The following is a 19118-nucleotide window of genomic DNA, read 5'->3' as shown; positions in this document are numbered from 1 at the left end:
CGCAGGAAAGACCCACTCCCATGATTCAGTTATCTCCCACTGGGTCTCTCCCATAACACATGGGAATTATGGGAGTTACAAGGTGAAATTTGGTTGGGGACACAGAGCCAAACCATATCAGAAGCATTCTCATCTAAATTCAGATTCATATTTAAATTCCAGACTTTTTTTCCCAGCCCAACAGTAGAATCTATCAGCTTGTTCAGTGACCTGAGTCTCTAGGAGTTCTCCTTGTGCTGTGGCTGGTTCTCCCTGGGGAGGAGGGAGGCTGCAGCATAAGATATAAGCTGTGTGTCCTGGGAGTGGTGGCCTTTGATACCACCCCCGCCCACACAGGCCCCCTTTGGCAGGCCCCTCTAGGGAGCTGGGTTCACAGAGCCAAGCCCTCAGCTACCCTCTGGAGTTCACTCAGCTCAGCCTTGCCAGCACCGTTGCCTTGGCATTGTTTCTCCCTGGGTCCTTTGTCACTGTGTTCTGGTGAATGCAGTGGCAGCAGGTGTAATGACAAGGGGACCTTAGCTAACTGGGAAGTCACAGCTGGTGCTACCAGAGACCCAGGTGGGACCCTCTCCAGGCCTCAATTGCCCCACTATGAGATGACAATATCTGGAATATGGCTTAATGTCCTCCCTGCTGGAGGTCCAGGGCAGTGGGATGGCAGAGTGACTAGGAGTCACTCTCTCTGCCACTCTCCATTTGATTGACTTGGGGCCAGTTACTTAACTCCTCTAAGCCTCAGTTTCCTCATCTATAAGTGGGGGTAATAATAATTACTTTCTCATAAGGCTGTTGTGGAGGAAGGTGATCAAATTCAAGCAGTCAATAAATGCAAGTTATAATAGTGATCATCTGCAACAGTTATTTTATCAGCAATGGTTCCATTTTCTTTCCTAGTCCTGTCCTCTTCACCTTTGTCCTCAGGGGAATGATCTTTCGAGTCATGCCCACCTTTTTTAAGAAATATGTCTGAGCTAGGCTTTCCTGGTCCTGGTTCCATGGCTTAGGCCCCGGGCACTTGTTTCACTATATGTCCATGTGTGGAACTTTCTAGTGGACCAGTAGCTAAGTCTCACTTGGCAACATCCTCGTGGTATGAACAGAACAGGGTTGTGACAAGGAGCATGGACTCTCTTGATCTGGTTGCTTCCCTTCCACTGAGAGTCTGGGAACCCCAAAACAGAGCTGAGGTGAATGAACTGGGGAGGAACTCTCCTTTCACTCAAACCTTCTGCAAACTTAGCAATGTCTGTGGTGTTCTGTGACTTCATGTTCTGTTCTCTGTGAGTCATAACAAGCGGCTCACATGGCCATGGTTTTCTTTCAGAGGATGTGGAGGATGAGTTGATAAGGGAAGAGGTCATTCTGTCCCCAGTCCCATCAGTGCTTAAGCTGCAGACAGCATCAAAGCCAATCGACCTCTCAGTAGCAAAGGTAAGTGTAATGAGACTCCCCGGTTAAATGCATCTTGATTTGAATGGATATGGATGGTGTGATTTTGGTGTTTCTGCCCCAATCCAGCTCATTGTAATCTCTTGGTCATTGTTGAAATGGAAATTTGGGTGTGATGTAGAAGAAAATGTGTGATGTAGAAGAAAACCGAGAGTCAGGAAAACTGCAGTCTAGTCCTGGTAGCTCTCATTCCCTCTCCAAGACAAAAGGTGAGGGAGGAGTTCCCTCCAAACACTGTGGGAATAGAGCTGCTTTATCTTGTCCCTGTGAGTACCGTTACGGTGTAATGGGAATGATCCAGTTGTCCCCATTAGAGCAGCGCTGTTCCTGTACTGGTCTCCTAAGCCCTGGCCAGGTTGCAGTGAGGGAAGGACAGGGAGGTGTTAACAATTCTTCAGCACTGTCCAGGTGCATTTCCATGGCCACTTAAAGGGCCCCATGGTCACAGGGGACCCGGAGAGGGTTCCTGGCCACAGCAGTCTCCTCTGCAGGGGTGTCTGGGGTTGCTCACCATCCTCGGCTACAGGGTGGTCTCACTACTCCCGTGGCCAGAGGCTCCTGCAGGATGGAATGTCATTCCTGCTGTCCTCTTCTGGCCTTTCACCAAGATCCAGGAGGGAAAAATAAAACTCCTAGCGACACAGCTGACCTCCTTTTCTTCCTGCTTACTACATATTTACTCAGCATGCAAATCAAAGAGCAAAATATTTTTCTAGAGGTTTTGTCCTTTCGTTTCCTTCCCTTCTCCTCCCCTCTCCCCTTCTCTCTCATATCTCCCACTTCTCCTTCCATTCTCTCTTTTGAAGCTACAGAGGGTCAGATACGCTTAAGTGGCCCCAAACCTGGGAGGAGGTGCCCTGTCATTTGTCACCACATTCATGGGACGATGAGTCTTTGCAGAGGGCACTTACGCTTGGGGCAGGCCCCTTAGGCTCCTAAAGACTACCCAGCAGTAGCATTTCCAAAAGCAACTGGAAAAAGTGAGGCCTGCAGAGAGAACAGGAGGACCCAGGGCACGTGGCCTCTGTGGAAAGCAGAGTCCAGGTTCCCAGGCTTTGTTGACCACACTGTGCCTAGCGGGAGCTGTCATTCTGAGCCCCGACAGATAAATCCACACATCCTTTCTCCTGTGTGCCACCAGCCCACATTTGATGACATGTAGACGAATGATTCTGTCAAAGAGATTTTTCCTTATATTTAATGAAAAGGAAAAAAAGAGCTGATTCTGGTGAAAAATAAGGAAAGGTCTGACCCAGACAGGGGGTGCAGGGAAGTGGCTGTAGAATCCACCTGCTGGCCTTGGGACTCACTCAAGGCTTCAGAGACCCCCTCAGATGTAAAACCATGGCAGAGAGAGGGTGGGCCCATCATGAGGGGGGTGGGCAGGGATACGCTGCCTTTCTCGTCTGAGGGCCTGTCCATGGGGAAGGGATTGACCATTTTGGGGGCTCTGGAGGGTGATGTGTGGGTTAATGGGAAATGAACAGTGAACTCATTATCAGCCAGAAGTCTGCAGAAGACAGCTGTGAAAAAGTTGAAGGGCTACCTTGAGAGGTGGTGGGAACCACTTCACTGGGGGGTTGGGGTGGTTCAAGCAGAGTTCATGGGGGACCACTCATGGGCGGCATCACAGAGGAGGTTCTTACGCATGGTAGAGAGTTGTACTGGACCAGGAGTTGGCAGGCGTTTTCTTTAAAGGGCTCAATAGTGTATTTGGCTTTACTGGCCCTGTGATCTCTGCTGCACCTACTCAACTTTGCCATCATGGTATGAACGCAGCCACAGATGGTATGGAAACAAACGGGCTTTGCTGTGTGCCAGTAGAACATTATTTACAAGCAGGTGGTGTGGGCAGATTTGACCTGTGGGTCACAGTTTACTAACCCTGCACTAAAGCACCAGCTCTCAAACCCGGTGCACTGTGGAATCACCTGAGGGAATCTTAAAACTACTGATACTAGAGTCTCACCCTCAGCAACTGGGGTTTAATTGACTGGTGTGTTTTCTGAACGTCAAGATTGTTTTTAGGAACTTCCTATCCTACATGGTTCTAATGTGAGGTCGAGTTTGAAAACCCCTAGTCTTGCCTGTGGAGGGTCAGAGGACCTCCAAGATCCCTTGCAAATCTAAAATTCTCTTTCTCAAGGCCCCTGGAAGGAGCTTACAAAGATTTTGGCCCATGTCAGCACAGGCCGGCTTGGTTTAAAGATGTTCCAGAGGAAAGACCCTCAGGATTGAGTTTCTTTTTCCTCAAATGTAAGAAGAATGAGCTTGAAAACTAAAAAGAAAAGAGGTGAACCATGCTAGAAAATGGACTTCCCTGCTAGAATTCAAGAACAACTTCTGCAGGAATATGCCCACTGAACATTGTATTGTTGTTTGCTTTTAAAACAACCAGTAAAACTCTCTCTTCTTTTTATAGGAAATAAAGACCCTTCTGTTTGGTTCCAGCTTTTGCTGTTTCAATGAAGAATGGAAACTTCAGAGTTTTTCCTTTAGTAACACAGCCTCATTAAAATACGGCATTGTGCAGAACAAGGCAGGTTGCTCCTAGGTTTCCTTGGGACCTTTCTGCTGGGCCATCATGCATCGGGGCGGGTGTACCTCCCAGTTTTGGTTAATCCTGTGAACATTAGCTGGGCTGTTCTGGGCCAGCCAGCCCCGCATGTGCTGAGTTGTCACTTGGTGCAGGCACTTCAGATGTGGCTGGTGGAGCGAGAGCTGGGGAACAAGACCCTCTGCTTTGGAGATGTTCAAATTGAACATGGATTTAAGGAGCACTTGTTGTGAGCGGTGCAGGTGCTGCGATCCTCAGCAGGAGAGAACAGTAGGAGGCCTTAAGTCTGCTTGGGGCTGCTGGATGGGGCCTTCTTATGCTGATCATTGAGAGATTCACAGGATTTTGCAGATAGAGCTGGAGAAAGGGCACCCCAGGCAGGTGGCAGTATGAATGAAGGGGAGGCGGTATGAAAGTCTGGGGGCTGCAGGAAAAGGCAGAGGGATCAAGTGTGGGGAGCAAGTGCTTGAAGAGAAGGGTGTAATAGAAGCTGGGCCAGCGGAGGCCGATGGTTGCAGGCCTAGAACATGGCTTATACCCAGTTTCCACATTAGACTCATGGGCAGAAAATAAGCTAAACCCATGATCAATAATCAGCAGATGAGCAGAGCAGCTTGGTCCGGTTCAGTTTCTTAAGCCCCAGGAACCTCCCCTGCCCCACGCTGCCTGAGGTCGAGCCTCAGGACCACTAGCTTCTGTCCCTCCCTCTTGTGGCCAAACTCAGCTGGTCTTCATGAGCCTACCGTTCAGACAATCCTTAAATCCAGATGAGGTCTGTTTGTGTTGTTCAGTCCCACCAGCTTTTGCCAATGTGTCCCAGGAGTCAGATCCTGTGCTAAGCCCCATGATGCCTACAGAGATGAGCTCCTCAAGGAGCCTCTACACTACAGGGTGGGAAAGGACAAAGATACAGCTAATGTGGTGCCGAAGCAGGCCACGGGGGGGGCAGAAGAGAGCGCAGAGCTCACATAACCATAGACTGCTGAAGGGGCTCGCTGCCAGCCAAGATGGTCAGGAAAGGCTTCTTGGAGGAGGAGGCCTTTAGGATGGGTCTTGAAGGCTGGGTAGACAATTAACACTCTCAACCTGTAGACACAGAAACGTTTCTCTAGATGATGGAGCACCTACGGTGATGTCGCTGGCTTCACAGCTGACTGGTTATGAAGAGTCACTTTCCTCCCATGACACACTGCCAACTGGCCCCTTCCTCTAGGAGTGGACGCAGGGCCTTGTCACTCCCTCTCTGTGACCCAAGGTTAATGTGTTGTAGAAGCAGTTGCCACATCAGAGGCCCTTCTGTTGCAGAAGGCACGGCCCCTTTACTCTATCACTTGGGTTCTGGGGTGAGTTTGGGTGAAACCAAAAACTCTGCCCCAGGCCAGTTCTCACTGGCAGCAATGGTCTCATTCTTTGCAGGGTGGTCCTTGCGGAGTCCTGGCAGCTGTCCAAGGCTGTGTCCTACAGAAACTCCTGTTTGAAGGAGATAGCAAAGCTGACTGTGCTCGGTAAGTCAGTGATCATTCTGGCAATATCTTATTTTCCCAAGTCTTCTCTAGAGTGTCCAGAAAAAACAAGCAAGGAAGCGTGTGTGTTCCCTGATATTTCCTGTCTTCTGCAGGTCAAGGAAGGAGAGGTTAATGGCAGCTAGCTGACAACGCCTGCATAGACCAGTGTTAAGGAGACTTGTGCGTGTTTGTTTCTAAAAGCGAGGAGGGTTCTCAGTGGTGCTCCACCTGGGAAGGGGCTGCAGGAACGACATTGAAACCAATTTCCTCTCTTCAGACGGCAAAGCTGCCCGAATCCCTTCCACCCACCAGGTCGACCTGCTGACCTTTTGACTGAGTCCAGGCCTCCCCTCCCTCCCCACGCTATCTCCCCTCTGCCAACATTCATAACCACACATTCCAGGCCGCCCCACAGACTCATCGCTTCCACTCCCTGCAGCCGTTCAGTTTTCATTTCACACGTTAAGTGTTTGCACATGAGCAGCTCATTCTCATTCACTCAGCACACATTCCTGGAACATCTCTGTGCAGGCACAAATGATACAGGGGAGATTTAGATGAGCTCTGTCCTCTCCAGAAATGCTCCATGAGGTTGAGAGGCAGATAGAAAACCCCTATCTCATACCGTCATTGGTGCCAAGATGAAAGGATTGGCAGAGCACTGGTGGAGCTGAAGGCGAGGCCTCCTTGAGGAGGCGGCCTGCCTCTCTTTCCCTCCCTGCAGGCTTGGTGACCAGCTTGTACCGAGTCACCCTCGGAGCTACAGAACTTCTGGCAATCGGCCTTTTTAAAAAAAAAATTTTAGTTAAAATATAACATATACAAAGTAGTTATACTATGTGTGTTCTGCTCAATGAATTATCGCAAAATCACACACCCCTGAACACACTGCCTAGATTAAGAGAAAATGTTTCTAGTACTCCAGAAGAATCCTCTGGTACCCAGCAGGCACCCCTATTCTCCTGAAGTTACATTAATCATTAAATGGATTTTAAAACCATACTTAATCTTGCCAGTTCTTGAACTTTATTGAAAGGTACTTGTTCTTTGAAATAAGCATTTGAGAATCTTTTTTTGAAAAGCCTGGGTGTTACCTGGACAACAAGGCCCATTGCCCATGCCTTCCTGGGAAAGACTCTGTTCACTGGGAGAGCCATCCAGCCAAGTTTGGTACTCCAGTGAAACACAGTTCACCAGCATGGATGATTTTGCCTTAGATAGGGTTCAAGTGAAGGTGGCTCTTCATGCTTGGCATCAATTTTTCCAGTGGTTTTGCACAGTAATAATCAAGGCATTTCCTCTCCAAGTGAAGATGCTAATCAGAAGCACAACAACGTAACACTTCCGTGGCAAGATCTCACCTGTCCTTGTTCTTCTCCCTGCTTCCCCTCCCCTTTGCTCTCAGGTCTATCCTTCGTGGCTCTTGTCTGTACAGGATCATGCCCCACTGCCTGCTCTGGAAGTTCAGCCCCACAAAGGGCTGAGAGGTTTGAATGTCATGGGCAGAGACCCTGCCATCAGCTCTCCTTGGTGGACTTAACACAGTCCTGTATGCTCAGGAATGCTCCTGACTGGGTAGATCTTCGCTAAGTGAGAACCCCTGGCTGCCCTCAGAGGGTACAGGGATACTGAGCACATACGCACCCACCTACCTACCTCCCTTCCTTCCTTCCTTGCACTGAAAAAAATATGCAGAGTGTACTTACCAGGTCCTTAGCAGGGATACGGGACTGAACAAGACACATACAGGTGCCCTCATGGCACCTACGATTGAACAGGAGAGCCAGACAGGAACAGGTGGTTACAGGGGACATGCTAAGAGTTCACCTGGACATGAAGTGGCTCAGGGCGGGCTCCCTGGTGGACTGACATTTTCATCTTACGGAGATATGAAGGATGGACAGAACCCCTGATTCCCCTTCATATGCATCCTTGCACACTCTTATTTCCCCTCAAATTTTTTTCCCCTTCACAGCAAATATTCTCAAACTCCTTCCTGGGCCCTCAGGCTCTGTGCTCAGGCTCTGCGCCTGCTGGCTTCTCTCATTGCACATGGGCCACATCTTTGTGGAGGCCTCCTCGGACCTCCCACATTAAGATAAACCCAGGCCCTGCCTCTAATAAATGCACTGCCAGTTGATGCTCTTGCTCATCGATGTGGTTGCCTGTCCACATCTGCTGCCACCTACTACTGCCCACTCCACTCCAGAACACAAGCCCCATGAGAACAGGGACCTTCCTGAGCTGGTTCACAGCCAGGCCGCTGGCATCCAACCCTGTGCCTGCTCCACAGAAGAGGCCCTTAGAATTTTTGTTGAGTAAACACATGGACAAATGAATGAGTTATCCAAACAGGGAGGGGAGGCGGATTGGTATTCCAGTAAAGAGAACAAGATGTGCAAAGCCTGTGGGCAGGGAGAGGAGTGGGGAAGTCACTGGGGATGGTTAGGGCAGCATTTGCAGGAGGAGGGTGGGACCTGGGGTAGTGGCAGGTCAGCACCAGGCTGCCAGAGGGGGCTTGGGTGCCGCCAGCTGCTTGGATCAAGCCTTGGCCCTTGCAACAGATTGTCTCTCAACTCATTTCGGCCCAGTGCTCCTTCAGAGTTGCTTTTGAACTTCAACGTGGGCTTCTGGGGGAACTTGCAGATGGTTTCCCAGCCGTCAGGACAAGGCATTTAAGTATGTTCCAGGAAGAGCCGACTGCCCAGGGCACAAGGCCAGCTTGGTTTTTTGTTGCCCTACCCCCACCCCACTAAGGGGATGTGAGAGCTTCTGTATCCCCCAGACCACATCCATGGGGGCCGAGCTTTGCTTTCCATATCAGGGAGGGAAGCCAGGCCTTAGAAGGCAAAAGCCATCCAGGTTGGGATCCCAGGGGGACTCTGGGTAGAAAGAAAACTGCTTAGCTGGAGGAGTGAGGTTTTCTACCTGTCACTGCCGGCCAGGCAGGCACCTCCTAGCTGCAGGCCAAGGATGGTGCAGCCCAGTGGGTCCTGGGGCCAGTGGGGGTGGGCAGAGGAGGAGGGAAGAAGGAACTGCTGGCCTGTTGGGGATTGTCATGTGTGGGGGTGTGCCAGGTGCCAAGGAGCCAGACCCTATGGGGTGGCCTGCCTGGCTGGACCAGAGGAGGGCTGTGCCATGCAGCTAGGAGAGCACAGCCTGCTGGCCAGGGCCACCTTCTCCAGCGAGCCTGAAAGGATTAATGGTGTGGGAGAGTGACCTTGCCTTTGTTTGGAGCCCTGAAACTCTGGATGCTGCTTGTAGCCCACCCCCTGGGCTGGGTGCTGCTTGTAGCCCATCCCTACCGGCTGCTGCCCCATCACAGAGGTGCTGTGCTGTGTAGGATGAGTGAAGTGGTCTGACTTCCTGCTCCCACAGGCCTTCTGGCAGGCCTCAGGGGACATCCTTCAGACTCAACTGAGAGGGAGGAGTGGAGAACCTGGCTCAGTTATGGAGCTTGTTGAAAAAGCCTCAGGGGACTCAGGCAGAGGTGTCGCAGGGAGACAAGCTGGGGAGGCCCAGAGACCCTCTCCCCTGACCCCAGCAAGGACTCACCTCCTCCTGGTGGTGGGCCCTGGGCAGCAGGCACCAGATGCCCTCCCCAGCCTTCCCACCCCAGTCTCCTCCCATTCTCCTGCCCTGGTCCTGCCTCGGGTCGCAGGTAGGTAGGGGTTGGGGAGGAAGAACCCTCCTGAGGACAGGTTAGGGCTTCTGTCAAGTGAAGACCAGGAAGACCAGGGAGTGAGGGCCGGCTGTCTGGGGCCTGGAGAAGAGAAGGGAGGTGGAGTCCATGTCACTGCTTTGCCAAGGCCCTGCAGGTCAGAGGCTGCAGAAGGTCGTCCTTTCCAAGTGGGTGGGTGTCTAGCCTATAGATGTTGGTGCCCAGGCTGGGAGGGGGAATGCATGGCTCTGTGCCCCTCAGCCACCCTGGGAGAGGGGAAGTGTGCTGAAGAGAGTACCAGACTGGGTCAGGACCTGGATGATGGTTGTGTGGAAACGGGGCATCACTTTCTCTGTTTGTGAAGTAGGAATAGTCCTCTCTGGCCTGCCTAAATTGGACTCAATAAGGAAATGCAAAGTCCTTTGTAAATCTTCAAGGGCTCTCTCTACAAGTGAGTAGGGCCGTCGAACTCAGCCTGCCATGGTACAGATGGGGAAACTGAGGCCCAGAGAGGGAAAGATGGTTGTTCAGGGTCACATCTGGCATCCTTGGCAGAACCAAGACTGGTACCTGGTGCCCCTATGTCATACTGTGCTGCTGTGCCCTGCAAGAGGCATGGAGCAGTGGGGGCCCAGGGAGACCAGGAGGGAGGCTGAGGGCTCTGAGTTTTAGACTTCCATCGCTGGACACCCATCCAGACTCCTAGGGACCAAGGGGTGGATCTGTTCATGAACGGCTTCACGATGGAACCTCCCCTTTGGCTTTAAGTTAGAAAAGATAAACACAGGAGAGTACAGAGAGCAGCATAGCAAACACCTACAGAGCCCCTGCCCCACGCAAGCAAAGGGGAAACACGGGTCACGTGGGCAGGAACCTCTCTCAGTCCTCAGCTCCTCGGTTTCATTGACTTACATAGTTTTCACACTGATTGATTGCCTTATTGATGTTCCTCCAAAAGCCATGTGTGCATGGTTGGGTGTGAGGCTTCAGCACTCCCTTTTGACCCTGAAATTCTAGGATTTCAGACATGATCCAGCTTAAAAAAAAAAGGCAGGCCCCTCTGTTCTCTTCAGGAACACCACAATGACCTGCCATCAGCTGCCGTCTGCTCTGGGGCCCTGGGGAGCTCAGGCCCTGAGGGCCAAGAGGCAGCCCCTGCACTTTCCTGCCTGTGTGTGGGGTCTGCCTTGGCCCTGGAGGCCCCCACCTCAGATGCTGCCCACCACCACTGATGGGGAAATGGTTCTGTGAAAGCAGATGGAGGATGGGATCGCACTCTCCAGGGAAGTCACGCTGAAATAAAGGCATCTTGGCAGCAGTGGTGTTTTTTCTGCAGGACTGTCTGGCTTCATTAAGACTCATTCCATCAGGCCAGCAGCCGGCCTCTCCTCATTCGGGAAGGACAGAGCTGGGCGGCAGGACTCAGTGTTTTTCCACTTGAGAAGATGCTGTGCCGGCTCGGCTCACAGAAAGAGTTGAAGAGCTCTTGATGCCCCTGAAGGCCTGGAGAGAGCCACAGGCCAGGAGCAGCCCTCAGAGGCGGGTGCAGATCTGAGAGTCGGGGAATCCAGCAAGTCCTCCTCTCACTTCCACTTCGCCTCTGAAATTGGGGAATTGGAGGCCCAGAGAAGGAGGGGAGCTTGCCCAAGGCCTCTGTGGACATTGGTAGCAGAGCCCATGGTCTTGCAGCCCCAGGCCAGCCTTTCTACCCTCTGTTGCAGCTTTTGACCCTGAGAGGGAGCAGACAGGGAGCTCCCTCAGATTGACTATAGACTCTGTACATGGCTCCATGGGCACGTCACATGGACAGGTGAGGCTATTTTGAGACGGTTAGGGTAGAAACATATCTTTCATCTGAAACACTTGGGTAATTTAGGTCAAAGCAGGATGTATTATTCCCTCAAGATCATTTATTTCCCCTATCTCTAGATAAATGTCTTTTTCCTGCACTTCACCTGTAAGGAATTCGACTCTTAAAGAAACTTCTCTTGGTTGAAGAGGCTGGCCAGGTGCCAGCCTCCTGGAAGGAGTCTGACCAATCAGGAAGTGCAGACCTGCTTGTCACCCGTGTTCTGCCAGGGAAGGCGTGCGCTGAGCTCTCTGGTAAAGGCCTGGGCGATTCAGACGCAGCACCTCCTTCCCCTGTTGTCATCTGTGGGTGCAGGTTCTTACGCAGGCACATAAAGCCCTGGCTAATCTGAGGTGGGTTAAAACCACGGTCCCCAGCCTTTTTGGCACCAGGGACTGGTTTTGTGGAAGACAACTTTTCCACGGACTGGAGATGGGGTGGGATGGTTTCGATATGATTCAAGTGCATTACATTCATCATTAGATTCTCATAAGGAGCATGCAACCTAGATCCCTCGCATGCACAATTCACAATAGGGTTCCTGCTCCCATAGAGTCTGATGCCACTGCTGACCTGACAGCAGGTGGAGCGCAGCTTCACTGGCTCGCCCACTGCTCACCTCCTGCTGTGCGGCCCGGTTCCTAACAGGCCACAGACCAGTGCCAGTCTGTGGCCTGGGGGTTGGGAACTCCTGGGTTAAAGACAGAATGGCAGTGTTGGAATGATGCTTTGGGGGCATCTGACCCAGTGCCTGCCTGCATTTGTAGGTGGGCAGGCAAACAAAGGCCAGGGAGCGCAATGGTTTCCCCAGAACCTGTGACCCAGGAATCCAGCCCAAGCCTCTTACCTGTCTGACCACTGTACTTTTTCCAACTCCACTGAGTTTTCTAGAAAACTGTGTCTCAAAAGAGAAAGATGGAGAAGGCCCAGGGAAAAGAGAGACTGGCAGAGTTACTAACTGGAAGCCAGTGAAAAGAATGAGGACTTATGCTTGGAGATGTGGTGGTTCAAAGGGGCTGTAAGCAGAGCCTGTAGGATCAGGGGACAGGCCCCACCCCAGAGCAAGATCTCTTGATTGTGTTACATGGTGCTGAAAAGACAGGGTCAAAGGCAAAGGAGGCTGGTTCCTAAAACCAGGTGCCCAGGACAGTTGGTTCTACTTGCCCAAGCTCTCCTTCCTTCCTCAGTGTTTATTTTTTTCCAGTTTTTACTTACTATCTGATCTGGGAAAATCACTGTGTCTCCATGCCTCAATTTTCCCATTTTAAAAAGAGGATATAATACTACTTCCCTCATAGGATTGCTTTAACAATTTGATGAAATAACATGGAAAGAGTTTATAACAGTGTCTGGCACATGATAAATACTCTATATATGTTGGCTTTTCAAGCATTTTTAATTTTTTTTTTTTTTTTTTAGAGACAGGGTGTCACTCTGTCACCTAGGCTGGAATGCAGTGGTGTGATCATGGCCCACTGCAGCCTCCAACTCGTAGGCTCAAGCGATCCTCCTGCCTCAGCCTCCTGAGTAGCTGAGACTGCACATGCCACCACACCTGGCTGATTTTTTAATTTTTTCAGACAGAGTCTCGCTATGTTGCCCAGGCTGTTCTCAAACTACTGGCCTCAAGCGATCCTCCCACCCAGGGCTTCCCAGAGTGCTGGGATTGCAGACATGAACCACTGCACCTGGCCAATGTTAGCTTTTAAGGTCTTATTTGTTGCTACACTGAGAAGCTTCCAACTGAGAATTACTTGGTTCAGTAAGTTAGTGTAGAAGTGTTTGCCAGGGGGTCTCCTTACTTCCAGATAGGGAGCTTTTCCAGCATAGGTACACTCCAGGCATGATTTTGTATAACATCTATCCATGTCGGGGAACACAGGTCACACCTGTGTTGTAGGAAGACACGCCCCCGCCCCCACCCCATGTGTATGTGCAATGGTGACTGGATGGGGGGCGAGATGGAACAAAAATGCTGGTGGGGCACTGGCTGTAACAGCTGAGCTAAGGGGCAGAACACCCTGGCCTGGGCCACACAGCAGTGGGAGGGTGGGCACGAGGTATTCAGGATGTGCAGTTGGCAGTACATGGCCATCATTTGTATGAGAGCAGGGCATGAAGCAGGAGCTGTGGGGGTAATAGAGTCACGTTTGTGGGTTCTGAGTCCAGTCCTTTCTTCTTTTTCTGATAAGCACTGCTTTCCAGGGTCCCCTTAGTCCTTGGTGTGGGCTCTCCTGAAACCTAGAGCAATGTTTTCTCATGGTTGTTTTCATAGTGAGCCGTGACCTGGGCCAGTGCTCCCAGCAGCTGGGGCATCCGGTTCAGTGAATGCTTGGTAACTATTTCCTCCAAGGAACATGATGGGCTTCCTGAGGCCAAAGAAGTGTCAGGCAGTCGCTGTTTTATTTTCTTAAGTGCTTGAGTACTTGTTGCTTGTCTCATTGGATTTGAAGGATTTCCAGTGTCAGAGGCTTGGTGTCACTTTCATATTAGATGTTGGAAATTCACTTTCTCCTTGTCATGGCCCACGTGGGGACTTGATGTTTTCATAAAAGACAATAGTAATAGGCACCATTGATTCAATAGTCACCACATGCCAGCCACTGGTCCATGGACCTTACAAACATCTCGTGTAAAGCCATGAGGGAAGTGCACTGGTCATTGCCAGTTTATGGATGAGGAAACTGAGGGGCCACTGTGGTCTGTCACCTTTTAAAGTAATTGGACCACAGCAGCCTGGGTGTAGGTCACTGGCTATATATCCCAGGCACCGGGCAGTGACCACATGCTGCCCACTGTGGTGGGCTGGGTCCTGGTCTCCTGATTTCTTTTCCTGTGCCCTGGAAAAGAGGGACAAACTTTAGTATTCTTCCTCCCCAACAGTTCCACATGGAGCTCAGGAATTATTTGGTGACTGAAGGCAGGAACCCCCTCTGTATTCCTTTGAGCCTTAGCAGGGTCTTCATCAAGTCCTTTTGTTTGTTAGGGAGAGACCAGCTAGCTTCCATATGAGTTTTTTTAAAATTTGCAGAATCCAAGAGAAGCCTAGAAGTATAGCCCAAAGGAGTCCTGGGAATGTGAAATGGAAAGAAATATGTATATTCGGCTGTTTCCCTTCCCTCTCATTCAGTTCAGGCACCAGGGACCTCTTAGTTACCTTTTTTATTGTAGAGAGGTGTCTGCCATGTTTGATACAGCTGACTTCCTGTCCATTTGCTCCTAAGACTGTGTCGTGGCACTCTCTCCTCATTCCGCCCCTCTGACCCTTCCTCCTCTACCTCCACTGATTCCTTAGAGTTCCACAGGGTTCCACCCTCAGCCACTGTCTCTGCTTTTCTTCATTCTGTCTCTGGGAAATCTGTGCCCAGCCCTAGCCGCTCTCTTGGGCTTTCTATGTGTCTGACAGCCTTATCTAAAGATCTGAGTGCATCTCAAACTCAGTAAGTCTGAAGCGCAACTCATTATCTTCTATCTATCTCCAACTACCTCTTCCCAGCCACATTGTCCTTATTTCACTTGATGGCACCACCATGTACCCACTCAAAACACAGAGCTCATCCTTGAATCCATCCTGTCACTCTGTGTCTAAATGTCCAGCAAGTGAGGCTGCTGTCCCCTTGGCCCTGGGAGTGAAGAGCACCGCCTGTACATGCTGTTGACTCCAGGCGTTGGAGGTGGGCATGGCCAGGGCCAGGGCCAGGGCAGAGTCCTGAGATGGCAGTCATTCCCGAGCACTGCTGGCTGGGCCTCCCAGTCCCTGTCAGAACTCATAGCCCTTTCTCTCACACACTTCTGGGCCCCACCAAGCCTACAGAGCCCCCTTTGCTCCTATAGGCCCTTTCCTCTGCCTCCTCCTTCTCCAGCCCCACCCGGGGCCTCCCACTTGAAGGCACCTCCTTTGGCCCTCAGCTGTGGAGACCCCTCTTTCCTGGGCTTTGCCTTGGGGCTCCTGGGCTGCAGGTGGCCCCTCTGCAGGCAAGGGAAAGGACAGGCCATCTGCAGAGGGGGCTACCTGACCACACTAAGCAGAGCTGCACCATCTCAGCCTTGTGTCCACATGGGCATAAATGCCTTCCTTTTCTTGTCCGCAGGGGACTGCAGCCTTCAGATGCCCACCGGACCCACTGCCTCGCCCTGGCCCTCGCAGATATTGTGTGGCGGGCAGGGGGCCGAGAGAGAGCCGTTGTCGCACTGTAAGTGGTTCCGAGGTCTGTGTTGCCATGGCTCATCGTCTGCTGGCAGCTGCCGGCAAGCTGGCTGTGTGTGTTCCTGTCCTTGGGTCCTTCTGGTCCCCACCCTGTGCCACATGCTGGGAGGAGCCCTGCAAGCCAGCCTGATGTGCTGGGCAGCCCCAGACTCAGGGAGAGCCCCGTCCTTCCATGCGGCCCTGTGATGTCCTCTCTGGGCTCCAGTTCTCATGTGGAAGGCGTGGTCTGTCTGCCCTGGTTTCCTCCTGAGGAGCTCTGGGGTGACCCCTCAGAGGAAGCCTCTGACCCCTGCAGCCAGCTTCTCTCTATCGTTCTCTGATCTGGAGGCCTCGGGAAACAGCCCTTCAGGTTGATCCAGTCCTGACCCCACTGTACTGCTCTTCCCAGTCCCCAAGGCACACTGCCATTTGCTTTGTCACTTGGGTCCCCATCCCATAAAGACTCAGGGAGGTGAGGTGGAACCCAGGCCCTGGACCCAGTTATCCTGACCCGCATCATCTCTTCACCGCTGGCCCCATTCTACTGCATATAACCCACATGCAAGGTTTGCTGGCTCTTCAGCCTGACCCGTCAGAGTGGAAGCATCACTGTCCCAGCTGTGAGGCTAAGTGGTAGTAAAGGTGATCACTTTTGGGGCCAAGGACCATACTCTGGGGGCACATTGGTCACCGTAGCATATCGCTTCAGAGAAAGGACTCTTAGATCAGACTCCCAGTGCTGTTGCTTATTGGCTGTGTGATGTTGGGCAATTGATATAACCGCTCTGTTTACTCATCTGGAAAATGGGGATGATTATAACAATTACTTACTTGGATGGCTGTGAGACCTGAATGAGTCAGTATAAAGAAATGATATATAATAAATAGGATTATCAGTTTAAATCATTTTATCAATATGAATAGCTGATAAATAATAATAATTGTGAAGTGTTTAGGACAGTGTCTGGCACATACTAAGCACCACATGTTAGATATCGTTATTTATTTTTGTTATCATTACTGTCACTTGTCTTTGGTACTCACCTTCCAGTTAACTTACTAACCCCGGCCCTTAGGATCTGCAGGGCAGCCCTGAGAACAGATGGGGCAGGAATTCAGTTTCTCCCTGTTTTACAGATTAGAAAACAGAAGCCCAGAGAGGGAGGGTGGCTGGTCCAAGGCTACACAGCCACTAAAGGAGCACGGGGCCCCAAATCTGGCTCTGACCAGGGGGTGCCTCAGAGAGGACGGAGGTGGTGTTCCCCCATCAGTGAAAACGAAGGGCCAGTCAGCATTCCGCAGTCTGGAAACACATTTGTCAGTTGTGGGTGAGAGTCGGGCTTCTACTGCCAGGACTTGGGTTTGGGTTTGGTTATTCCAAGCTCTCCCTTTGCGGTCTTTTTTCCATTTCTTTTTTTTTTTTTCTTTTAAATCCTGCTATTGGAGTTCTCTGGGCCTAGCCTAGTGGGTGAGTTCAAAGCGGGGAAAAACGAGAAACTCTTGGCTCCTTTTTCTCTCTGGAGCCACCTTCTTATTTGTCTTTCTTTAATGACACATGTGGTTTCGCCCCGGCTGGAGGGCACGCCTTCTCTCCACTCGGAGGACTCATGCACCTTCCTTTCCTTTTTAGGGCTTCAAGAACACAGCAGTTCAGTCCAACAGGGAAATACAAAGCAGATGGAGTCTTAGAAACAGTATGGCTTTCTGGAAAATTATCACGCAACCTTTGGCTTTGTTTGGGGACTGTCTCCTTTCATATAAGTAAATCCTTCCTCAGCTGGGGACAGGCTGGCCTTCCCGCAGCCCAGGTCCCAGGAATCCTCGTCCTGGGATTAGGGTGGGGACAGACGTGGGGTGGCTTTGGGGATGGGCTCCTGCTAGAGCTGGCTTTACGGCCAAAAGGCTGACTGGCTCCCTGTCCCCTCGAGGGTGTGCAGGTCTGTATGGTGAAGTCTATACGGAATGCCTTTTGGTTAAGCCCTGGGCTTCCCTGTGTCCCTCTTCCTCTTTCTTTAGCATCTGCTCCAGGATTGTTGTGGGAGGGGGTGGGGCAGCGGTGGTAAGGAGAGGGAGGGAAAGTTAGAACGTGGGGAGGAACTTTAATAGCTTGGAACACCAGCCATAAAGCCGGATCTAAGTCATACACAATCAGGGACGTAATGGGAGACGTACATTTTTGTATTTTGTAAAATATAAAAACAGTGAAGGTTTTCAGCTACCTCTTGCCAACCTCTTCACTGAGAATTTTTGTGTTAACAAGTTAGTTTCATTTGACCTCGGTTTGGGCACGTGTTGCCCTGTGACCCTAACTGAGGGTCTCGCATTGTTGAATATTTTCTCTTGAAGTGTTTTTTCCTGGCCTGCCTGAAAAAGCGAAGGAGACTCTTAAGGGCTGCTTCCCGCTGAACTCAGGACAGCCGGTTCGCTTCCACCTGGCCTGGCTATTGTGATTTGGATATCGACCTCCCCGCCAGCCAGTGTCAGTGACTCTGGTGTCAGTGACTCGCCCATGGGGTGCAGCCCTCCCCTGTTGGGGCCACACAGGAGGCTAGAACTCTGGAGTCTCAGTCCAGGGCTGCCACAGGGCTGCCTGAATCCCAGCGACTCCAGCAGTGCCAGGCAGCCTTTCAGTCACGCAGACGTATGGCCGTGCCTCTCAGCCCCGACTTGGGGACGCTGCTCTCTGATGCAGGGACATTCCCAAGTGGGGTTTTGTAGCTACGGAAGCCGGGGAACAGAAGCTAATCCAGGATGGGGCACTGCACGGGGCTTGGGCCACTCATCCTGCGTGTTTGTGTCTTCTCAGCTCACGCTCCACAGTTTGGCCTGCTATGAGGACCTGGTGACTTTTCTTCAACAAAGCATTCGTCAGGTATGGAGCGTGCCTTACTCCTGTGGGATGTGCAGCACTGAGCCTTCTGATTTCACTGTGGGAACAGTGCTGTGAACTAGAGTTCTTCTCCCTGTCATCCCACCCCGGGATGGCGAGGAAGCTGGGAAGGAGTGATGCTGGCCCCTGGTTGGGGGCTGAGGAGAATGGACTTGGGGTGAGGGATCCAGCTCCTGCCATTGCATCCTCAAGGGCTGGTCCTGGAGGCAGGGCACAGGGAGCAGCCACAGCCAGGGCTACTGACAGCAGAGCTGGATGGGTGGGGTCAGGACACAGGAAGCAGCTGTTAGATGGAGGTCAGCACAGCTTTCTCTCTGTCCGAGTGGAAGCAGCCACTGCTGGAATACAGGAGCTCTTTGTCAGTGGAGTGGGTCCTGGGATCAGCTGGTGAGGTGACCAGAAAGCGGCTTCCTGGGTGGGTTGGAGGGCTTAGCAGTGTGATACACACCTTGATTAGTGTCCCTGGGGTGGCAGGGCTGCTCTAGGTGAGGGCTCTGGAGCACCCGCCTCTTGCCCGAGAAGAGCTGTACATTCACTCCTGGCCATGAGCTAGGCGGGATGTGGCCAGGGCCAGACAGCAGCAGATCTCAGGGCTCCGGGAAGTCACGGCAGAGCTATGGCATCACGGGCTCTGTGGGGAGGGGCCGCACACTCCAGGGGTAAAGAACGCGGTCTCTGGAGCTGGTTGGCCTGGCTTTGAATCTAGATTCACCCTTCAGTAGCTACCTGACCTCAGGCAGCTTACTGAATCCTCCTGTACCTCACTTTCCTCATTTGTAAAATGTGGGTCAGAAGAACAGTGCCTGCCTCAGAGCATCATGCAGAGAGCCTAGGGCAGCTGGGCTGTGCTTGTTCTCAGTAGTTGTTAGCTTCTGTTGTTGACATTAGGATTGCCATTGTAATGATGCTCTAAGGGCAGCCTTGAGATGGGTTCCTTGTAGACATGTATAAATGAGAGGGAAGCGTTTCAGAAGGCGGATGTGGCCTGAGCTAAGGCCAGCAGACCTGCGACCTCTGAGAC

General features: G+C 51.7%; 1 protein-coding gene across 1 annotated transcript in view; it reads left to right on the top strand.

The window, feature by feature from the left end:
- Nucleotides 1-19118, top strand: part of MINDY4 (MINDY lysine 48 deubiquitinase 4) — a 123814-nt gene that overhangs the window by 65980 nt on the left and 38716 nt on the right. The window contains exons 7-12 of the mRNA XM_025378028.1: nucleotides 1325-1431; nucleotides 3872-3988; nucleotides 5423-5511; nucleotides 15113-15214; nucleotides 16838-16901; nucleotides 18014-18079. Coding sequence (XP_025233813.1) covers nucleotides 1325-1431; nucleotides 3872-3988; nucleotides 5423-5511; nucleotides 15113-15214; nucleotides 16838-16901; nucleotides 18014-18079 — 545 coding nt within the window. The remainder of the gene's footprint in view (nucleotides 1-1324; nucleotides 1432-3871; nucleotides 3989-5422; nucleotides 5512-15112; nucleotides 15215-16837; nucleotides 16902-18013; nucleotides 18080-19118) is intronic.

The sequence above is a fragment of the Theropithecus gelada genome, chromosome 3 (genome assembly GCF_003255815.1).
Source record: "Theropithecus gelada isolate Dixy chromosome 3, Tgel_1.0, whole genome shotgun sequence".
Lineage (NCBI taxonomy): Eukaryota > Metazoa > Chordata > Mammalia > Primates > Cercopithecidae > Theropithecus > Theropithecus gelada.
The sequence above is the reverse complement of the archived record's forward strand: the minus strand, read 5'-3'. Positions and strand labels throughout refer to the sequence as shown.